Source organism: Manduca sexta, chromosome 14, assembly GCF_014839805.1.
Source record: "Manduca sexta isolate Smith_Timp_Sample1 chromosome 14, JHU_Msex_v1.0, whole genome shotgun sequence".
NCBI lineage: Eukaryota > Metazoa > Arthropoda > Insecta > Lepidoptera > Sphingidae > Manduca > Manduca sexta.
The window spans coordinates 12,725,723-12,749,085 of NC_051128.1; the positions used below are offsets into that span (position 1 = coordinate 12,725,723).

General features: G+C 36.0%; 1 protein-coding gene across 1 annotated transcript in view; it reads right to left on the bottom strand.

Annotated features, from left to right (window-relative positions):
• LOC115445249 (venom carboxylesterase-6) overlaps positions 1-23,363 on the bottom strand; it is a 32,364-nt gene that overhangs the window by 7,581 nt on the left and 1,420 nt on the right. The window contains exons 2-5 of the mRNA XM_030171464.2: positions 7,999-8,095; positions 7,533-7,718; positions 6,753-6,938; positions 287-477 (exon numbers count right to left, since the gene is read on the bottom strand). Coding sequence (XP_030027324.1) covers positions 287-477; positions 6,753-6,938; positions 7,533-7,718; positions 7,999-8,095 — 660 coding nt within the window. The remainder of the gene's footprint in view (positions 1-286; positions 478-6,752; positions 6,939-7,532; positions 7,719-7,998; positions 8,096-23,363) is intronic.

Here is a 23,363-nt window from a genome sequence, read left to right on the forward strand (position 1 = left end):
AGTTAAAGGTCAATATTGGATACTCTAATTTCATTATCGTAAACATGTTGAGGTGAAAATATTAGTTTTGATTATGTTTAGAATCGGAAGAATACTTTGATTTTATGTTTATTTTATCCTCATCTAACCTGAACGTTACCACTCCTAATCTATTGGCTACTAATGGCCTTAGAGATACCATAGCCAACTGGAGTTCTGATTCTTTCAGAGTAACTTATATTTTTTGGATCTGAAATCGTGCAGTAATTAATTTATTATATTTTTTTTTTCAAAAACCCATGCTCACCAACATCTCGGCTTGCGCGTTGACGATGACCTCCGCTGGCCGGTATTTGAGGCAGTCGATCATCTCCTTGTTAGTGGTGGTGGGACATCCAACGATGGTGGAGAGAGTTTTCGCTTTTTGAGCAGGTTTCACCGCGTGTGTCCATGAAGCGAACGCTGCCCCGCTGAAGGCTATACCTCGGTTGAAGGTACCTGGTGCAAACATTTACGTTCTTATCTATAAATAAATATTAATTTATGGCAGTATTTTGTCTTCAAAAGATTTAATTGATGTAAGTAAAAGTAATAAATAAGCTTTTTTGGTAGAGGAGTAAGTAGTCGTATATTTTATTATCTTCACCATTCTCCCATTCTGATTCTACTTTAGGGCTAGGCCCTGCTTTATGCATAATTTAATTTACGGCTTAATTCTACCCAGAAATTTTATTCCAAACATCCTCGCAGTTCAGCAGACTAGGAATTATTGCCAACCGCAGACGGGCATTTGCACTTGAAATTACTTCCGAATAGGCATTGTCTGCGGTCTCACATACAATGTTTCAAAGACTGTATGCAGTTGCGGTTATATGACGCAGTGTCTTCAAGCGGTCAATGTCACGTAACAAGTGTCAGAAAGTACGGGAATATTAAAATAAAAAAAAAATTATACCTTATGACAAGAAAATCTAAATATTTTTTTTAAATTAGATGGAAATGAGAAGACAAACGATAAGACACGAGAAAAAGAATAGGAGAAGCAGTGGATACTGTTATGTTTGTTGTTAGAAACGATGGTCGAATACTAATTAGGGATGTAAATATTGAGAGACAAAAAGGAAAGGAAGAAATTAGATAGGTACCAAGGGTTGGCTGTGACGAAGTAAGCGCTGTAGTACTCGCTGATGATGGAAGTATAGACTAGTCAACTATTATTTTTATACAGACACGCCAACGAGATCCTATTGCACGTAATGGTAAGTAGGGTCCAATAGAATGTCGACTGATGAGAGATGATTACTCCTCGGTATTCGACACAATTATGCTGGCCTGTTGGAACCTGATATACACAGGCTGATCCCTGAACGCGACACACTGACGTGGGCCACTATAGCGGGTTTCTATACCTTATGTACGGTGGTTACAATTCGGGAGGATATAAAATATATCCTACCACCAGCAGAAGCATTCGCTAAGGTTAAAGCACACAATAATCTACTAGCAAATTTTTTTGACTAGGTTTTGCCAGTCCAGAAATCTGCACCTGAAGTGACTATGGCAACAATTGATTTGTAGGATGAGAATTTATACATGTAATGGTGATCACATCATAAGACGGCCTAATAAGGGGAGCTCGTTACGTATTCGCCTAACCGTGAACTTTGCTGCATACAGGCAATAGAATACTTTGTGAGCCTCGGTTTGTGTAAAAGGGAGGTTGTGATTACATTCTTTAGATAACCTTTGGGATATTGCTTTTTATTATATGAAACGCGATTTACTACGAATTGTTTACCGAACAGTTGCGATCTTAAACCCACGCCGGCTTATTTCGTCTTCATATATATACAGCTATAATAAATATAACCAGACTGTTTACTTCAAATATTCAAGAAAAAGCTAAACGAATACGTCTTACAAAGAAAAATTCCGAGAATGAAATTAGTGTGTTGTTTTATAAAACAGAATATTTAAGTGGTACACTATTACCAAAAAAATGGTGTACTAGCTTACTTACTTACAAGGCAAGATTTCTGTCTTGTTCGAAGTTAAAAATCTATACCTCCTTTAAAAATTACTTATTATTAATTTAATTGTTTTTGAGGTTACATATGATATCGCAAACATCATATTTTTCTTTTTCTGAAACTCCTCAAAATTCCCAAAAATCATTTACTTGCCTTAATGTCCGCTTGTAATGATTGCAATCGTTAACTTGGTAATTGAAAGATGATGATTCAATCTTCCTTAAGATAAAGTGTCTATCACAATATAAATGCAAAAATTCCACAATATAAACGTATCTCTATGTCCCCTGATATTGCAGATGTTCATGGGCGGCGGTGATCACTTATAATCCAGTGAACTGATGCTTGTTTGCCCCTAACACATAGAAAAAATCATGAATACCATAAGGTTTAAGCTACTATCCTAATCTAGCTCAGTTTAATCCAATTTTACCCGAAGTGGTCTCGTGGGACAGCGACTTTAGAATGATAATAGTCATCCACTTGCTTATTCAGAGGCGGACGTATCAAACTAAGAAGCACCTCGTTATACTCAACCATAAAGCCCTGGTGTGTTGTAACTATTTTTATGATTATGTTGTGAAATAAGAAGAAAAGGTTAGACCCTTAGACTACACAGGTGACAGTATTCTAGTATTGTTTAATTAGATATTTTCGGAGTGTGTACGGAGTGAATCTCATATCTTAGGTGTCAATATAGGAGATCTTAACAGTGTGTTGTCTGCTCCTCTCTTAGGGGGGATAGGGTTTGGATAAAAAAATAATTTAAGGATGCAAATTGCAGGCGGTGGCATTTGGCAATCGAGCTGGTGGATTTCATGGTGGTAAGAGATAGGCGTCCATAGACTAGCTGCCAGTGGCGAAGAGTGTAGTTTCCCGAAAGGTAACACAACACATAGGTAGTAATATACATAAATGCGGCCTGCAATTCGCTCTGATGATTTTACATAGATTACGAAAGTGAAGCCGGCAGGAATTAAGTTATATGGACCCTTCGTAACTGCTAGCTTATTAATTTTAATTTTTTTTTGTTGTCGGGGAGAAAGTCCCTTATTACCTACTACCGTCCAGTTTTCTTTGGGGGTGACTAAGAGGTTATGTTGGGGTAACCGTTGTCACTACTTTTAATAGTTGCTGATCATTAAGACGAAGAACAGAAATTAGAAGAAGGAAGACAATTTATTACACTTACGTTAATAATGATGAGTTGAAAATTCTACCTCAGTGCCAATTAACTATTCTGTTTATAGTACCATCCACAGTGATAAAGATAAGGTACTTCTGTCGGCAGCGGTTTATCCATTTTCTTTAATTTTGCTCAACCGGGACACAAAAGATGTTAAAAATAGTCACAACCTGACTTTCCTTGTTAAAATAATTTGTTAAGAGCTGCACAAACCCGTCGACTAGTCTTATTTACTTGTTTATTTATTTATTCACTTTATACAAAGAGTACAAAAGCTGGACTTATTTTTTGAAGCATTTTCTACCAGTCAACTTATATATCTCAACTTTTAATTAATAATGTTAATTTATAAAAATGTTCTTAGTAACTATTGAATTTCCGGGCATAGAAGAAATTTTTACTCTCCAATTGTTACTAAGAATTACAATCAGTGTTCCCATATACTAGGTAAGGGTGTTTACATCATGATAATATTGAGTAAGATTTAAGAAACTGCCAATCCACGTGTATTGGAATCGAAGTTATTTTGATTTCATAATCAAGAACTAATATTTAGTTTTAATCTCAAACCACTGAAACCAATAAAGCAACTATCTGACAAAATAAATAAGTAGTTAAGGCGGTATCCCCAACAAAACGACGTTTTATCCTTATTTTTAGACTATCTATTCCATTTTTTTATATATTAAGACAAAAAAAGGAAAATTGTATTTTGACAATGTTATACTTTGGTTATTTCAAATATATCGCACTCTTAATAAAATAATGACCTATTTCAAAATTGTTAATTTGTGGCAGTCGTCGGAAAACTAATTTTTGTTTGCTACCTTTTTTTAAGTTGCTATAAAATTGAGCTTATTAAAGATAGGTAAAAAATGGAAACCTATAGCAAGAAAAATAAGGGAAAAAAGTAAAAGGTCGCAAACAGAAATTGGTTGTTTGACGATTCCCACTAATTGGCAATTTTGGAATGGATCATTATTTTATTAAGAATGCGATATTATAATGTGGATATTGTTTAAACAGAATTAAAATGGCACTATAATTGATGATCACGTGCATTGCCTCCTAGAGAACACATCATTTAAATTTACAACCAACACTATTAAATAGACAATTTAATAAGGAGCATTATAGTATTTTAATAAAAAAAACACCTAAAATTTATTATTAAAGAAAGTATTCGTAAATGTTTATATTCCTGCCCGTAACTTGTGGGTCGTAAATTTATGAAACGAATGCTCAAGGTTGTCAGCGCGGTTGAGGGCCTTAATCAGTTCTAAGCAATCGAGACATCATAAAATAATAACCCATTCAACTATAATTCATCAATATATAATATTAGTCTAGTAAAGATAAATCTGTGGGCAAATATATTGGCTCTTACATCTCGTTTCACTGTGTACATTGAATTCGCAACCTTTTGCATTATTTAGGCTTCGCAGACTTTCCTGCTATCGTCGTAATGATACAGTATTTTTATTTACCTTTTGAGAGCAACTTTATATTTTTATTTTGGATTATGTACCAGTCGAATTTAATTCTTTAGTAAAATTATCGTTTCGTTTCAGAGTGACTGAAACGATTGCATATCTACGCAGTGTGTGAAAACTCTTTAATAGTATTTGTATTTTTCTGATATAAAAAAAAAATATTGTATTAATATTTTAACTTTCTTAATGGTATAAAAGATTTTGGACAATACTGTACAAATGAATGACGTAGCAACATTAACTTGAGGTTGTGTATTCGCTGTTTGACTTCTTACAATGCAGAAACCACACGCATTTCATTACTCGTCAGTTTAAGTCGTCAGATATAAGCTTTTGCAATGTTCAGTAATTATACTATTTTCTGCGGTCTACGTGTTGTTTGCAGTTCAAAGTTAGAATAAATAATACAGTGCAAATATATAACAATGCCTTTTGTGTCTCAGTTTGATATTTGCTAAGAAATGTTGATTTAGTTTCTCAACACGTACCTTTATTTGAACGCCACGAGTCAAAGAACTTTACTTGTAAATTTTGCATATTTCATAGTTTTAATAGTATTTGTTACATAGAACTTTAATTGTTTCATACTTTAGTTATAACTTAATACATGCCTGCTTTGGATGAGTAATAATTAAAATGAAATGGACCTATAATAATAAAAATGAATCTCATCCTTGAGTCGGATCTCAAGTAAACATTTAATGTGCTATTAACTATTTATTAAATAAGTAGTTCCATTTAGTGCGTGCTGTGATGCCTGAAGGTAATGCCTTTAAGACGTATTTTATGTGAATGATTTCGTTCTAAGTTTTATTGTAATTACCACTGGAGGTCCTACTAAAATAAAATAAAATTTAATAAACAGAGCTTGAGTGGTCATTTAAGAGCTTGTTCCTAGCTGAGTCGGCGTTATTAAATAAATAAAAATTAATTGTAACAACCGTCATATGCTGTGGCTTATGAGTTCATTTAGATGTTGCTGATATATTGTGTCTTTGAAAAACGAATGTTTTCACAAAAAAATTCGGTTTTAGGTTTCTGATATTTTGAACATTTTGTAATTTAATGCTAATTTGGCGTATGTGGGTATATTTTTGACTGAATGTGTCATGCTGTCGCTGCGATGAATCTACTTAAAATAATAATAGTTGCATTAGGGCGCGTAAAATTGAAAAATACTTTTTGTTTATATTTATTTTGTTCGAAACTTTCACTTTTATATTTTGCATCTGCTGTTCGAGTAACTTATTATAAGTGCTATATTCAAGAAGATTATATGTGATTTCATAGTCACCAATATCATAATCACCCTGTATATATTAAAAATATTATTCACATTGTAATTCCAATACCTACTATTTAATATTATCATTGATATTCCGAAATAAAGAATGCTAAACAGAAACAAAATCTTTTTGGAAAACACTTTAGCTAACAAGGTTTGAAGATGCTCTCGAGACGGTCTGATATTTGCGTAGACTATTGTGACGCAGTCCACAGTATGTCGAAAGAAATTTATTTTGATACAGGTATAACTTATTTATTTCGCGTTCGATACACGTATTTTTTGTTACCAATTTCTTTAAATTTCCAAATTACGGTACAAGTAATCAATACAATTTTATTATGTTTATTTAAATAACACCAGAAGAAAAATATTTTATATAATATTTAGTTTAAAAGTGGTCATGTTGTTATTTCATTACGGAGACGACGCTTTTCTAATGATAAGTAAGGATGCTTATCCCAGAACTTTGAAGAATAAGATGTCTTAACACAGCACTTACAGTATTGGAACCCAAAATTCGTATTGGAAGTCACCCTGCCGGTTACTTAATGTCGTACTTAATTGTTTACTTAAAGGTGGTGAAATTACTATCATAGTGTCTTATAGGTAAAAAAGCATTCCTGCTCAAGGTATCTTGTTAATCCATTAACACTAGCAACTGCGATAACTAATGCACTACAAAGTGAAGGGATAAGATAAGAAGTACTTAGTGTGGATTTATTTAAAATTCGTTTGCTATAGTGATAATGATATGCCAATTTGGACATTTGTATTACCTCTAGACAGCGGAGACAGATAATGGTAGTGGACGCTGGCACCCCCAGCAGAGCAGCCGGTCAGCGTGATGCTGTCAGGGTTGCCTCCGAACATCATGATATTGTTCTTCACCCAGTGCAGCAGGAACGATTGATCCTTCAGTCCGTTGTTGCCGGGCGCTATTTCGTCTCCTGTGCTCAGGAAACCTAAAAATACGTGGTTTGGTATAACGATGTAGTTTGTATTCCCTTATGGTAGTATTGATCTTTCCATAAAAGAGAGTATAGCATCATAATGAGCTACATGAAGCCCACTGCTGAACAAAGGTTTCCCCTAAAGATGTTTAGACGAATCTGTCAAAAGCGGTTTTCAATCAGGGTGTTTCTACGGCATTTATTAAGTTATTAAAAGAGAGGATAGCGCACGTAGTATAATATGTTTATCGATACGAAATGTTATGACACTTAAAGAGTTTTTTGGTGTCATCAACTAGACTAAAACTTCAGGGGTTTTATCCACTAATAGACAATTTTATATGTTCTAATGAATTGTACTATATTCTTCTATAATATGCCAATGTTAGGCAAAGGCCTCCTCAATATCCTTCCATGAATCGCGAAGGAATTAGGTCGTATAATATGCCAACAACAGGTGATCAAGCTCGCCAGCGAGGTCTCTTCTATCTCTTAATGATATTAAATTATAGAGGGCAAACTAAGGACTGTGCCTCATATTTTGAGTCATTCATCAACTTGTGTCGTGGACTATTAATTCATTTTATGCCTATTTTTGAAGCTTACCAAGAGGCCCAAGCCTGTAGTTGAAGGTGACTACAACTACATCCCTGTCCATGAAGTGTGAGGGTTCGTAGATGTCTCCCTGGCCGTACATGAAGGCGCCTCCGTGGATGAACACAACCACCGGCAGCAGGGCAGCTGGCGACAGCTTCGGCGTGGCCACGTTGGCGAACAAACAGTTTTCACTTCCTGGTCACAAGTTAATTGATGATAAATATCTTATGGAGAAGTATTTAAGAAACAAAACTGAGATTTCGATAGATAAAATAATATCTTATTAGTTGAAAAAATGCCTGTTTTTCAAATAAAGTCTATAAATTTGTTTTGAATGCGATCCTTTTTAAAAAAGAACGCTAAAGCCCTCATTCATGGATTCTTCGGAACAGAAATTGACAAAATTGTGCCGTACTATCGAATAAAGTAGATGAGCGCGCACATAGGAGTCAGGTTATGTTAAAATAAAAATTACCGACAATCTTCTGTTCAAAAGGTTCGTACTGTAAGCACGGGGCCAAGGGCCTGGTTGCGTCCCACACGCCGAGCCATGGCTTCAGTTGTTGTGGTTCCTGGAAACAGAAATATCGTTAAACATTCTGTCTTCAATCTCAGCTGTCAATAGATATGGACAGCCTCATTGACGAGAAAGGGGGCTGCCAGTATAATACACGCATCAAGCTTGGGACATATTAAATTTACAATCATGCCTTTATACCTATAGATAGAAGAGCAACCAGGCTACCCTTTACTCGCCAATTGTGTTCTGTCCCATGACGATAGACGACGAGCCTCCAAGCCGGTATTGAGTAAATAAACCTAATAGCTCTTAGAGCATTGTTGTAGTACGCAAGCAATACATTTACAGCACCGCAGTAGTAAATTTGAACGACCACTAATAGTTTACGCAACACGTTTGACAAATGTATTGTGCACACCCCACATTGGCCTGGGATAAGTGCTTCGTAGATTGATATATTTTGTGACTGTTTGATATTTTGCTTTACATTCTACCTTTATATAAAACAATAGGTGTTGCTCGCGTCTTCGTCTATATGAAAGATCCCTCCCGGGACGAAAAACTGCATACCTATATAGGTAGACCATGAGGTCTATTTATGTGCCAAATTCCATCCAAATTCGTACACAAACATTCTCACAATTAGTTTCTATATATATGATCTATGTTAACATTTAAATTCGTTTGTTAGTGAATATACATGGCAACATTTAAATTATTCATGAATGAGTTTGATGTCACGGAAACGATTCAAATTGTCCTTATACTCAGCTGCGGTCGCGCATTGCATGTGGTTAGTGCAATTGTCATGATTCCAGCGGTTTTTTTTAGTAACAGACCTTGCAGTCTACACTGATATTGGAATTCCTCGGCTTAATGACCGCAGGGTCCCGCAGGAGGATTCGGAGAAAAAATAGAGGGAGAGAGCGTGGCGGAAGGATAGGAACCCTCTTAGGATGGGCGAAGGCGAGAATCGGAAATGTTCGCGGGACCCTTATAGGCCTCAATGTGAGTTGGCAACCATGAGGTATACACACTTTAATCTCTGCGGCCGCGGCAAATGTCCCATTGTGCATGGGCGTGCATTCGGTGTGGAGTATATTATCTTCATTGTTATTGAATTTTTATTCTGCTACAAACTGCGTTTGATATATTACATAATATATTCGATCAAAGTTTATAAGGTTAATGTTGATATACTTTATCGCATCGGTAGGATTTGATGTAGGTAGGGGAGACTGGGATCAAAAGTAACATAGATCAATTGAAAGTCAAATATTTCACAAATGGTTAGTGACAGTGGATTTTAATGAAGAAAAGGATCGCCTGGGTGTTCACCTGTTTGTTAATTGGAACTATTAGTCCACCTTAGTTTCTCTTGTAAATGTTGAGACTATGACCCCTGGAGAATTAGAGAAGAATTCGGACTATTGTAAGTATAAATATTGGACTGGGTGATTGCACATTGGAGTTCCATCATCTCACACTGCACGATAAGCACTGTCACATTGATTACTGGGTCACGGATAACGAATCGTATATTACACCAAACAATAATCTTTATCACACATTTGTGAATTTTATTGCATTGATAATAAGTATGCCTGCCGACTGCCTCGGTGGCGTAGTTGTATTGCATGTCCGGTACAATAGCGCTCTGAGGTCCTGGGTTCGAATGCCGGGTCGGGCAAAGTGATATTTGGGTTTTTCTGCTCAGTATCAGCCGGGAGTCTGGAATTAGTGCCCGATATGGCGATAGGCTCGCCCCCTATCACATTATGGGACGGAACATACTTGGCGAAAAGTGGGTGCCCTAGTTGCGCCTCTGCATACCCCTTCGGGGATAAATGCGTGATGTTATGTATGTATGTGTGATAATAAGTAATATTTTGTAGCGAATTTTATATTTGTGCATTTTATTACATTGATAATAAGTTACATTTTGTATCAGTTGATAAGATGCAATGGTTTTTTAGTGGCGTCAAGGTTGACGCCATTGTAGAGGAACAGATGGTTACGTTCCTCTATGGAAGGGGAAGATTTCCAGTCAAGCCAAGTCAGTCAAGTCAGTTTCTTAGGTGTTGATAAGTGCCATTTTTGCCTTTGGCCTTCGAGCACATGCTCTAAACTGTTGTACTAGATATAACTATAAACTAATCATCTGCTGATTGGTTTGGTGATGAAATCGCTCTGAGATATAGTTTTATCTGCTAAGTAATAGCCTGAAGTATGGAATTTGTGGCTGATATAGCAATAGGTTCGCCCCTATTACGTCATGGGATGGATCAGACTTGATCAAAAGTGGCTGTTCTGGTTGCATCACTGTCTACCTTTACGGGGATAGTGGCATATTGTTTGTTTTCGATTAGTTTACCAATTTCTGGTAAATTTTATAGTAATGTGATATTTATATAAAACAAAGCTTCCCACCACATCTGCCGAAACCTGATAAACACAAAAACTATCGAACGCATTTTTATATGAAATGGTTTGAGTCCCTGAGTAGGACATAGGCTATTTTTGTCATGGATTTTAAAAACTCTGTCACACGGGCGAACGCGCGAGCAAAACCTAGTACCTACATAATTAAGTCGCTTATTATGTATTTAAGTAGAAGGAAAAAAACTTGACATTACATTAGTATAATGTACAATTGTTTTGTGTCCGAGTACGGATAACCTCGGTCGTATCCGTCTAAGGGTCACATAATGCAATGAAAAGACAAAATTCGACTGTTTTACGAGCGTCAATAACGTCAACAACAACGTTATGTCATGATGGTTAGGTACAGATAGAGGAACGAGTTGAGAGCACATTTTGTCGCTGGCATATCAAAATGCATGTTTGGTTTTATAAAAAAAATAATGTAAACGCTCATATTTTTACAATCTGTTTTATGGATATATTGAAATGTGTTTCCTGATAAATGTATTAAATATATATTTATTAAAAAAATGTGTTTCCTGAAACAGCTTATTTAAACATACGATATTTGACAGCGATGATTTTGTGTTCGTTTGGTTTGATGTCCAACGCTCAGGTTTGTGCAATGCGGAATTACCTATACTTTCGTAAAAAAAAAATATGTTTGTTATCATTTTGCATGACGAGACGAGCTTGCCGTTCGCCTGATGGTAAGCGATACGACCGATAAACAGTAGAAACACTATGCAACACCTTCCATTGCAATCTATTGTTTGGTATTCCACTACGACTTCCAGACTTGAGATCTTAAGTCTTATTATGTCCAGTAGTAACTCTGGCTCCAATGTCCTTTAAGCCGGAACACAGCAGTGACTACACACTGCTGCTTGGCGGCAGAGATAGACATTGCAGTGATACCTACCCAAGCGGAATCTCACATATGAAAGACCTGCCACCACTAAACGAGATATACGCGTTCGGCCCCAACACTGCTCCTCTGTACATGACTTGTGCCATTTCTGTAACGTTGAATAATATTAATTACCGAATAGTTTTTTGGTAACTTCGATCGCATTTTGGGGATATTTCGGACAAATTGTGTTAGAAAAACATAACCTCCCTTTGACAGTCAGGTAAAGGAACACAAACGTACTGGTTTTGGAATTGAACTCCAGACCCTGTCAGTCCGCAGGCCATATTTAACACTGCCACGAGGCTAAGCGATAAAATGTTTCTTTTACTTTGTATTTAATAAGAATTACTGATAGACATTAACCGTTGTCGACTCACGCACACACCCGTGCACACCCATATACACGTCCTCTAGAAGAAGCGTTAAACAGTGGAGAATTAATGGTCACTTTTGAACATATGTATTTCATCCCTTATAAGTCTATCATATCGGGTACAATTTCGAGACGCCGGGCTGGTATTATGCAGAACGTCATTATGTCCGACCCGGGATTCAAACCCAATAGCTCAGAGCTGAAGTAAGGCGCACAACTAAGCCACTGAGACAGTCTCGACATCTATAAAAGGAATATCTATTTACATTCAAGGTCTTGTACTCGTGCAATACACAATATGTGCATGTAAAACTACTTGAGAAACTAAACTGTTGCTTCCTTTTATTTAACTAGGGTCTAAGGGTCCGCACACATTGCAATATGTTTGCATATCCCCGTACTCCCTTCTCGTTATCCTAGTAATATTATAAATTCGAAAGTTTGTGAGGATGGATGTATGTTTGTTCCTCTTTTACAATAAAACTTCTGAATGGATTTGAATGACATTTTGCAGTAATATTGGTTATACATCAGATTAACACATAGCCTACAATTTATAATGATTTTGTGTAATTTGGTCATAATATAACGATAAATATCAAGTTAGTCGGAAAAAAAATCGCGGAAAACTCACGCCGGCGAAGCCGCGAGCAAAAGCTAGTAGGTGATAATTTCTAAAATATGTGTATATCCCCGATCTTCCTTTTTTTTATAGTGTTAATACTAGTTTTTTAGGATGGATAAAGTCTAGTTTATTTTGACCAAGTATCGTTATTATTTGTATTTTATATTATTTTCCAAAGGTTACAAAAATTATCTACACAAATTTAAAACCAATTATAAGTTTTACTGTGATTTGTAAACAATAATTTTAGATTCATATCGATTGTCAATATCGCTTGTCATTATTAATCCAAACAATAAAAATAAATAATATAAATCAATCACGGAATGAACAAGAACTATGGTTATAGTGTTTATTACAAAATATAGCATCACTGTTTCCACAAATAAATAATTTAGAATACAAATAAAATTACGGTCGGCTGAGAGACAGGACATCAACGACCAGTTTACTTACCGAGCGCAAAGCCAAATCTTAACTTATAATAAAATCGAGACTGTTCTTTCTTATGATTAACAAGTTATTACCTTTAACTGTACAGTTCCCAAAGAAATCGGCTGATAATTAGGCACATGTGGTGTATACTGAATCTAATATTACCGGGTGGTGAACCGGGCAATCGCACGGGGCCTCGCGCGGTGCCTTCGAGTACTTTTTTACTATCTTACTGACAAAACTGTTAACCGGGGATTTTTTTTATGTCTGGGGCCTTGCGTTGTTTTGGGCCGCCATGTTGTCAATAAAAGAACAAAAACATACTTAAAGAGCGATTATAAGAACATGTGATTTAGATGTCGCTTCAGATAAGACGTTGAGGAATACCTCAATATATGTAATAACATATATCAATTGTTAAAAGCATTAAAATAAAAACATTGTTAGTTGTCTTAGGCGTGTATTTTTTTTGCAAAAACTTACACACTTTGTAGTCTTTGTAGTTGGAATATTGCTGTAAAAACGCATAAGAAACTAGCACAATTTATTCCAGGTAATATTTTTCAGACAAAACTCAGCTTAACAATTTAGAAATATATTATTCCGATTGAATAGAGTATCGGAATTCGAAAGATATTTGTTTCTATACATTTTAAAGTTGTTTTCCTTTTAGCCAATGTATATTGGATAGTCGCCAAGAATGTACCTAAATAACTGTACATAGACTGTGCTATATTATTTTGTTTACTAATATATAAAACAAATAGTGCTTTCACTAGCCAATTTAAAAAAAAAAACTTATTTATCTTTTAGTGCGCAGCTACTCATGAAAACTGTACCCCGGCCCCCTTAGAAAGTCCAAAAAAATGCGACTCAAGTCGATGTTTGATTGATGTTTGTCATTGGTCGAGAGTCTAATGCGTGGGTCACGTGTTAGTCTCTCCACCAAACCCAATAAAACGACACCTAGTTGTATCATATTTTTTTCCCACAATCTAAGTACACAGGAGACTTTTGTGTAGATAAATTTTCCATGCGAGTGGAGTCGCGAGCAAGTTTTTACAAAATATGAATCCTTTATTTGCGAAAAAGTTGGTACAGCATAGATCATAAATATTGGTTATTGATCAATTAACTTTCGCAGGACATTTTTTTTATGTGCATAATAAAAAAATTAAAAAGACTTAGTTCACGGAATTCAATACTGAAAATTATTATTAAGATTAAGTTAATTTATTATAATCATATTGGTAATAATTACGATTATGTTTACACGAATGTTAGACATTGTAATAAAACTCCCGGCCTTTCGATAACTTTACAGCCTTTATGGCGGGAGAAAGTTATAATATAACACCACAATATAATCCGAAAAATAGTTACATTTCATATAGATAATTTAAAATATTTACACAGATGAGAACAGCTTGAACATTATTATCGTGAAATAAATTAAACAGGCCCAGTTCGTACTGTTGTTTAATATTTTTTTTATTTATATGACCATGAACTGCCAAACAAGGTTATTTATATATTGATAATCAAACTCTGTTAATTATAAAACACGTTTATTTATCGTAATAACTATCTTTTGCTCGCGGCTTCACTCGCGTGAAGGACTTTTCCGGGATAACAGTTCCGCCATATATTTTCCCGGGATAGAAAGAAGTCTATAACCATCCCAGGGTCTTAAACTGTATAGATTTCGACAAAATCGATAACACACAGACGGACAGAAAAGAGGACTTTGTTTATAATATGTATAGATATATATCAGCTACATTGCGAGTGCATTGGTCGCAACTTTTTTTTCAATCGACTTCCAAGGAGATAAATTATTCTGTTCGGTCTTTTTTTTATGTTTGTACAATGATCACTTTTTTTTCCATAGTTTGATTTAAATACTTAATTATTTTTACGTTCGATTATGTGTAGCTTTGAAATGGTCTCATTTTAATTTCTTTAGTATAGGGCCTAGTACTTCAAAGACCCGGAGGAGAACTAAAAAACAAATAGGAATTTAAAGATTCTTTTTATGTTGGTATCCATATAATATTAAAAATTTTGTGGTTTGACCTTGAACACCAAAAATACAGCAGGGATTTCAGAAAACATTAAGATGAGAATTATATTTGTTTTGGGTTAAATTGGATGCGTTTCGTCTCCACGGAGAGTCGCGGGCGGGCAGTAGGGGGCTGTCTATCAATATTGTAACTTTATATATGTGTTTATGTACATTGTTGTGACTCTTGGGCTGGTCGGCCTTGCGAGAAGTAGGCCTCGTTGACGCTGAGGGCGGTCTTCGGTATGGAGAAGCTTTTGAGCCCTCCATAAGAGGAGACGGCCCGCACTAAAAGGCACCGAGAAGACAAAGACCACACACTCTGTCAGAAGAAACCGCAGCAGTCCCTAATGCGCCGGAAATGACTACTGAGGAGTTTTAGTTGGTATTGATGTAAATAGGGTCTATGTATGGAACTCAGCCCGACGGTGGATCTAAACGCGTTTTATAATTAACAATAAAAGCAAAAATAAAATCTTTTTAAATAAAAAAAAGATAAAAAAATATTGGACTTAATATAGCGTTTAATAAGAAATTACTAATACAAACAATAAGTATAATCTTTTTTCCCCATTATGTTTTTATTAAATAAAATTTATATCACTGGCTGACAGACGTACAACAAACCGATGAAGTGGGTCCAGAAACATTTAATTTTCTACACGAGATTAGCAAGGAGTCGTTTGGGTTCAAAATCTCACTCATCACACTTTATTTCGATAACTATGCAACCTTAATGATCACGAGGGTATCATATATCATATCATCACAGTTCCTCTTGTGACCGTGACGACATCGGGAGTTTCCGGAAATATTCGGCTGTGCCGACAGCCTGGCAGAAGAGAAGCTATATCACGCCACGACTATTCTTTTATTCTCTCTGGTTGCACGTAGTAAAAAATTGTCTAAAATTGCATTCTGTATTTATTGTGAATATAATTAATACTCTAAATAGAGCATTTCACAATGTACCTTATTAATAATACATAAATGATAGTAAATAAACATGATGTATCAAGTTCCGTCAAAATGCGGGTGTCAATAAATTATTCGATACTTTGTGAAGTGTTAGTGATGTTCCTTGTACGAGCGAACTGATATTATTCTTGTAGTTTCGCGCATCGTTATTGGCTCATTAATGTTAAGGCAGCGTAAGGGGAGATAGCAAGTCCGGATATATGGATTATGTAGGAAGTGATATTAGTAGGGTTATGGCTATTATAATATAAGTCGGAACGATGGCAGCTGTCGAACAAAATCATTTATAATTCCAAATTAAGTAGGAATTTTCGTAGTCACATTCTGTACTTTAAAAAACAATTTTTTAAAGATACAACTATCCACATAGCCTGTGAAAACTAAAACTCCGCGGTGACCATGTTTGGCGCATTAAGGACGGCTGCGGTTAACTTCCAACTATCTTGTCTATTGAAATTCAGGTGTTTTTTAATTTCAATAGTCTCGCTAATCATCCTAGGTAGGAATTAATGTTCTTTGGCAAGGGTTTGTGTGGGCTTGCTTTAGAGTGTTCAGCAACTGCAAACTTCGACGGTAGGTTTAACGCAGGGGAAGCTGCGAGCAAAAACTATATTATATACTAGTTTTTGCTCGCAGCTCCGCCCGCATGAATGATTTTTCCGGGATAAAAGTCCCGCTTTATATTTTCCAGGGATAGAAAGTCTTATGTCCTTCCAAAACACTCAAACTATCGCCATACTAACATTCACAGAAATCTGTTGGGTACTTTTTGAGTTTATCGCGTTCAGACAGGCAGATTTAGCATGACATCGAATCAGGATACACACCAAAATACAAGTTATTCTTCCTCTGTTTAAACTCAGTCACAATGGAGTACTTTATTAGATGGTCATCTGACACAGCAGCGGACTTATATGGGGGTTTTTAAACTCTAGCCCAGGACCCTGTGGATTTATAAGGCCCCTAGTTCTCATTAAAGATAGTAGATACTATATAACATATAAAAATAAATAGTTATAAGTGTAGTTTAAATAGTTATAACCCAAGCTGTTGATTTCTTCTGTAATAATTTCTTATAGTTTTTGGATATTTCACATATTAAATAAAGAATACATTTCACTAACTTTTCTTTCTTCTATTCCCTATACTTACACCGAGATCAAAATCGGTTTTTGACAAGATGAAAGTTATTAAAATAATTAGACAGGACACCAAACTAGAATTCCGCCAATTCGATCCGCCCGTGGCGTAACATCTTTCTCATTCCAATTAACATGGCATGCTAATCTGTTTACATCTTTGAACTATACGATCAACTAGTTTTACAAGCGCGTCGTGAACTAAGAACGAATTGTATTTGACATAGAGACATCACTAGTTAATTGACAGCAATTATTGACATGGTGAAGCGTTGGGTCGGAAGGGTCGCACACAACTTTAATCGAGTTGGCAATGCTCTAGCCACGTGTGTAATGTGATGCGAAGGGTTCGTAGTGTAAATATAGTTAGTACTAGCGACCCGCTCCGGCTTCGCACGGGTGCAATATTTCTCCACTATTTAATGGATGTTATCATACATATAAACCTTCCTCTTGAATCACTCTATCTATTAAAAAAACCGCATCAAAATCCGTTGCGTAGTTTTAAAGATTTAAGCACACATAGGGACAGAGAAAGCGACTTTGTTTTATACTATGTAGTGATTGTATACTGCAGTGTTAAGCGCAAAAGCGGTATGTCAAGGAAACATTATTTCGAGATAATCGAAGTTTTGTAAATATAGTTTTATAGTTTTGTTTGTAAAACTGAGATAGAGAAACTCTTTTTAGGTTTTTTCTAAACAAGATACCGTTAATTTGGTAAGTTCTTTGGATTGGTATTTCTTTAAGCTATCTGATGACATACAAATCAAGATTTTGATTATTTTTGAGATACCGCTTCTGAGCTTAGCACGGCAGTATAGTTGTGGTAGATACCCACTATATAATTGATTTCTTATGTTTACGCGAATGTAAGACAATGAGCGGCGATAGCCTAGTTGGGTGTGGAACGGACTGCCAAGACGAATGTCCGCAGGTTCAAATCCCAAGGGCACACACCTCTGACTTTTCTAAAATCATGTGTGTATTCTTTGTGAATTTATCGTTCGCTTTAAGGGTGAAGGAAAACATCGTGAGGAAACCTGCACATCTGAGAAGTTCCCTTTAAGAATTTCGAAGGTATGTGAAGTCTACCAATCCGCATTAGACCAGCGTGGTGGACTAAGGCCTAATCCCTCTCAGTAGTAGAGGAGGCCCGTGCCCAGCAGTGGGACAGTATATAATACAGGGCTGATATTATTATATAATTGTGTTTACGTTTCGTCGTTTTACATTAACAAAAGAAAAATCTCATCACAATGCTATCCGGTCTCGGACCAACTTTCGTGTTAGAATACGAAGAGCGCATTATATGCAGTAGAACTAGGGCTGCCATCACCTAAATTGCTGATGCCGGAGAAACATGGTAAAAATCCCGGAAATTTGGGCGAAATATGGGGTTTTCCCAAGCACCTGTGAAAAAAATATTTTTTGTTACAAAAACATATATAATTTTTAATTTTTACTCATTTAGATATGCGGGTTATTATGAACGAATTTTTAACTAAGACTTATTTCAATTTATCGCTTATATATATAAAAAAAAATGAATTTCTCCTGACAACAAAAGTGTGCGGGTGTAACCCGGGACTCTTTTAAAAACCCTTTCACACTAGGACAAATGCGGGGAATTCCGGACGGATGGCAGCCCTAAGTAGTACTAGGAGTCGCAGGGAGAGAACACAAAGAAAACTTCGCAGAGATGATCTTGTGAACTTGGCGGTAAGTTCGAAACGGGCATGCGGGTAGTTTGCGTTCAATTATATTCATCTTTAGAATATAGTTTAAGTTATAAGCACGTCACACTAAGTTTGAGACGAGTTTTTGAAATTCAATTGTAATAAAGAATTAGAAAAAGGTCATTAATGTAAATGTTTTAATTATGATTCCGTATGTTTACGCAAATGTTAGATATTAAAATTAAATTATGTTTTGGATTTTTACGCGGTTTTTATATTATAATTTTTTCTCGACGTTTCGAAGACTGCAGCCGTCGTGGTCACGGGGGGCACCAAGATGGTCATCCGCAAAGTCGAATTTACAATATCTACTTAAATTTTACTATCATATAACTTTATAATTTTTTAGCTGTTGGTGGTCCGATCTACGCAGAATGAGCTCACAGTGTCTTGAAGTCTGGCAGCCGGTAACCCAGAACCCAACAGGCAGCCAACCCAAAAGATTCTTATTCTATTACGATGAATTATCACCCGCCATCTCCTCTGACGACGACGTCTATTTTGTATTCTATTTTTTACATTTAAAAAATTAAATTATAAGGCAAAGCGCCGACGCTTCGACAATTTCCACGTTATCCTTTGCCCAGACTTGAATTGAAAATACATATGAAGTGGCAATCTAAACACTAATTTACGGTGACGCTGCCACAGCAATATTTCGGGCACGTACGGCAGGACAAGCGGCAACGGCAATGGCTGAATGTAAATTCGGTTTGATAAGATGCGTTGCGCTGCGGCCCGGCCATGTACGCTAGCTTTAATATGACTAATTTAATGTGAGTTTTAGGTTGGAAGGGTATTGAGTTTTTATTTGTGGGCAGTGGTTCAAACACATTGTGATTCGCTTCTAAAGTGATCCGTTCTTTATGTCGAACTCCTCTAAAACAGGCTGGATTAATTTTATCGACCGTCGAGAAATTTAATTCATTGTTCCATATTATAGAAGTTTCACCATCTCGCTGAGTCAAAAATCACGCAAACAATAAGTGAAACTAAAATTTCTTCCATAAATTTCAGGGAAACATTTATGGTACAGGCCTACACAATTCTTCACGTTTTCATAAATATTGGACCTTATGCAATCACAATAAGGCAGATTTTACATTACATTTAATTTTCCTACTAGCGCGACATATTTTATTTGAAGTATCTGCCAAAAATATAATGGAACGGTCAAGGGCTCTTGGATCTTATAGTTTCGACGTATTTCTATTCTCTGAATACCGAACTATCACTTCACATAAGGTTAGTTGGCAAGTATCCTTTTTTTAAGTCTACGGTCCAGATTTACTTAGCCAAATTTCAATGGCAGACACATAAATAAGGATTTATAGGTTTTACGCGGCTCTCTAGAAAAGCGGCTACATTATCAAGAACAATATTATTAAAAAAAAAATAACACATTTAAAAATGGAATTGTAGGTAATGCCAACATAATATTGTTAACTATAGAATGTTAACAGTGGTTTTTCATATTTTTTTTTCTAATTTAATTTAACGGAATAACGACGACAGATTGTCGGTCACCTGATGTTAAGATTGCTTAGTTGTATTGTGTGCACGGTACAATACAGCTCTAAAACCCTAGGTTCGTATCCCGGATCGGGAAAAGCGATATTTGCGTGCGTGTGTGTGCCTGTCTCATGGTAAACGGCAGAAACGTCCATAAACAGTACCATCACCGTACAGAACTTTGAATTACAAAGTACTTGCTGGCACTCCACTGCAATCCTCACCCAAAGACATGCTAATTTTCATAACGCTGACTACAAAATTCGTCGTACCGAGACACAAGAACGCATGCACAACCAATTCATGGCGGAAGGAATATTGCACTGGTACCCAGACGGCTTCACGAATACAAATAACCTGCAAACCTTAAAATGCGATTATTAAAGCAAACAGGCACTCGTGTGGCCGCGGCGTGACGGAATCATAGAATAGGTAAGTCACTTAAAATACTTTTTAATAGCACCGTTTAGTTTCAAAGCTTCAAAGTTTGGTTTCCAACTTCCCAAACTGTTCATAACGAACCAACTTTTGCATATATTTTAAGCTCGTGAGTGGGTAATCGATATACAAAGGTTTCAAACCCTGAGAATTTAATTATTTCAAGTTTAATTCTAGATATTGATTTGCAAGACTAGCAAGTTGCTTGCTTAAAGGTAAGTGAATTGACTGACTCTCATATGTGAGAGTCCGCCTGGGTAGGTATCACCGTAATATCTATTTCTGCCGCCAAGCAGCAGCGTGTAGTCACTGTTGTGTTCCGGATTTGAAGAACATTGTAGCCAGTGAAATTACTGAACATAATAAGACTTCACAACTCATGTCTCAGGGTGGCGAGCGCAGTGGAATACCAAACAATACTTTTCTAATTCAAGGTTTTATTGGTGTTTCTACTGTTTATGGGCGGTCGTGTCGCTTACCATTAGACGAACGGCAAGCTCGTCTCGTCATTCAAAGCAATAAAAAAAACAAATAATGCGTAGTATGAGTTTCAAATTATGCGGTAAATTAAGAACTCGGAATATAAGCTCGGCGTAATGTGGGAGCATTAATTCTCTCTGCCTACCCTCGGAGATAAAAATCATCAATTTATGCGTGTAACCGCTTTAATTTCTCATTAGCATTGCGTAAATGTAGCAACGATGTGCCAAACGATACAATTTAATTGATTTTGTGTTTATACAAGCTGTTCTTGTCCGGCCAACCAGCTGTTTGTTATTTTTTAATTTCTAAACGGACCGAGCTCTGTTGAAAAGTGTGTTACCAATTGTTTGTCATTTTGCTTGTGTAAACGAACATTGTTAGGATAAAATTAGCCTTATTGTACCTTATTAATTGTAGGATTAAATTGAGTTGTGACTCAAGACTACACGTAATTGCAAAATGGAGCAATTCATTATAAATACAATACCTAGTGTTTTACTTGATTAATAAACAATGACAGATTTGAAAGATAAGTGTTATAAATTACAATTATTACCATACAATTACTGTAAATGCGTATTTAATAACATATCAGAGCGAATTTACTATTACAAACATATAATTTGCGGTTTGTGCTATAACAATGTTTTGGGATCGAGCGGCAAAATTAAGTTTTTTTAGTTTTAATTTATATAGATATCTTGCCTACAAGTCTGTATGGACCCCTCGGTGCCCAAGTCCAACTCGCACTTATCAAGTTTGGGGCCTTTCAAGTATTATTTACGTAACGCAATTTTGAAGATTTTTGACCCTTCCACACCTCGATGTAACGCGGAATGTTTTCCTGTACGTCCCCGCACCCCCTCAAAAAGTTATGTAACTAAAATTAATTTTGTTTTTTGCAAAGTACCGGAAAATGGTTTTTTTTTTAATGACTACTGCTGATAGCCTGACGCAAGTCGGCTTATTCAGCTGCACCGGTCTTCCGGGTGAACGCTTTAGGCGCTCCAGCCCGTTAAATTTTAAACGACCACGCTGAGGGCTGAGGGTACGGACCTCGGCTCAGGGCGGTCGTTGGGAGAGGACAAAGACATCGATTAGGGGGAAAATCGCTAAAATACATTTGTTTAAATAAATAATAATTACATAACGCGTTGTACGAACCTCTTCTCCCGCGCCTGTTACGCATCGTAACGTTCCCCTCCCTTCCAAGTTGCGTTACGTAATACTTGAACGGCCTCTTTTTCAGTTTACGTCAATACCATTTAAATATGTATTACGATTGTTATTCTTTGTACCTACGTGCGATTATATAGACTAAGTAGAGAATAATTAAACAACAATGTAAAGTAATTCATTTGCCTACACATACAATGTTAATATATAGGTTTGCTTCGGTGCTAGATAACCACGTATAATTGCAAATAAACCGGTAAATAATTAAAGCAAATTGGCTAGCACTGGAAGTATCCGACGCAAGTCGCAGCATTGTACTTTATTATATTATAGCCCTTAACTAAAGAGCTAAGATTATATACGCATATTGGAAAGATTATCACACAAAAACTTTGGGAACAAGCGACGGTTATTTAATCTAGCGTGAAATAGCAAAACACCAATTTGAATACTTAATATTTTTTCCATATTATCATCATTTATGTTTTTAATGCTCATATTAGCACATTTTCTGTATTTCTTTGATATTTCAAATAAGACAACGAATTGTTACCAATTAGTAGTAACTTTTGGAGCTAAAATTTGGACCTAATATCTGGTCTATAACTAACTATATAGTTTTATCTCTTTGCCTTGACCTAAAAAAAACATTAAAACTATTTTTTCTGTAAATTTCATTAATATCTAAGGACGCTGTGACGTCACACGAACATTTCAAATAAGAAAATGACTTATTACCAATTTGTAACAATTTGGAGCACATTTTTCAATCTAAAGTCTGGTATATAACTAACTATATAGTCTAATGTCTTTGCTTTAACCTTAAAAAAAAAAAACTAAGTATTTTTCGCGGGTTCTATATTTTAATGTTTTCCCGAATTTCGAAGACTGCAGCCTTCGTGGTCATCGTATCTTGTTCTATTGTCAGCTTGTGGACCTAGAGTAAGGCATATTTCTCGTGATACGCAGTGTCTGGTTGACCTCAGAATATATGACCTACACTACATTCATGTAATTCACCGA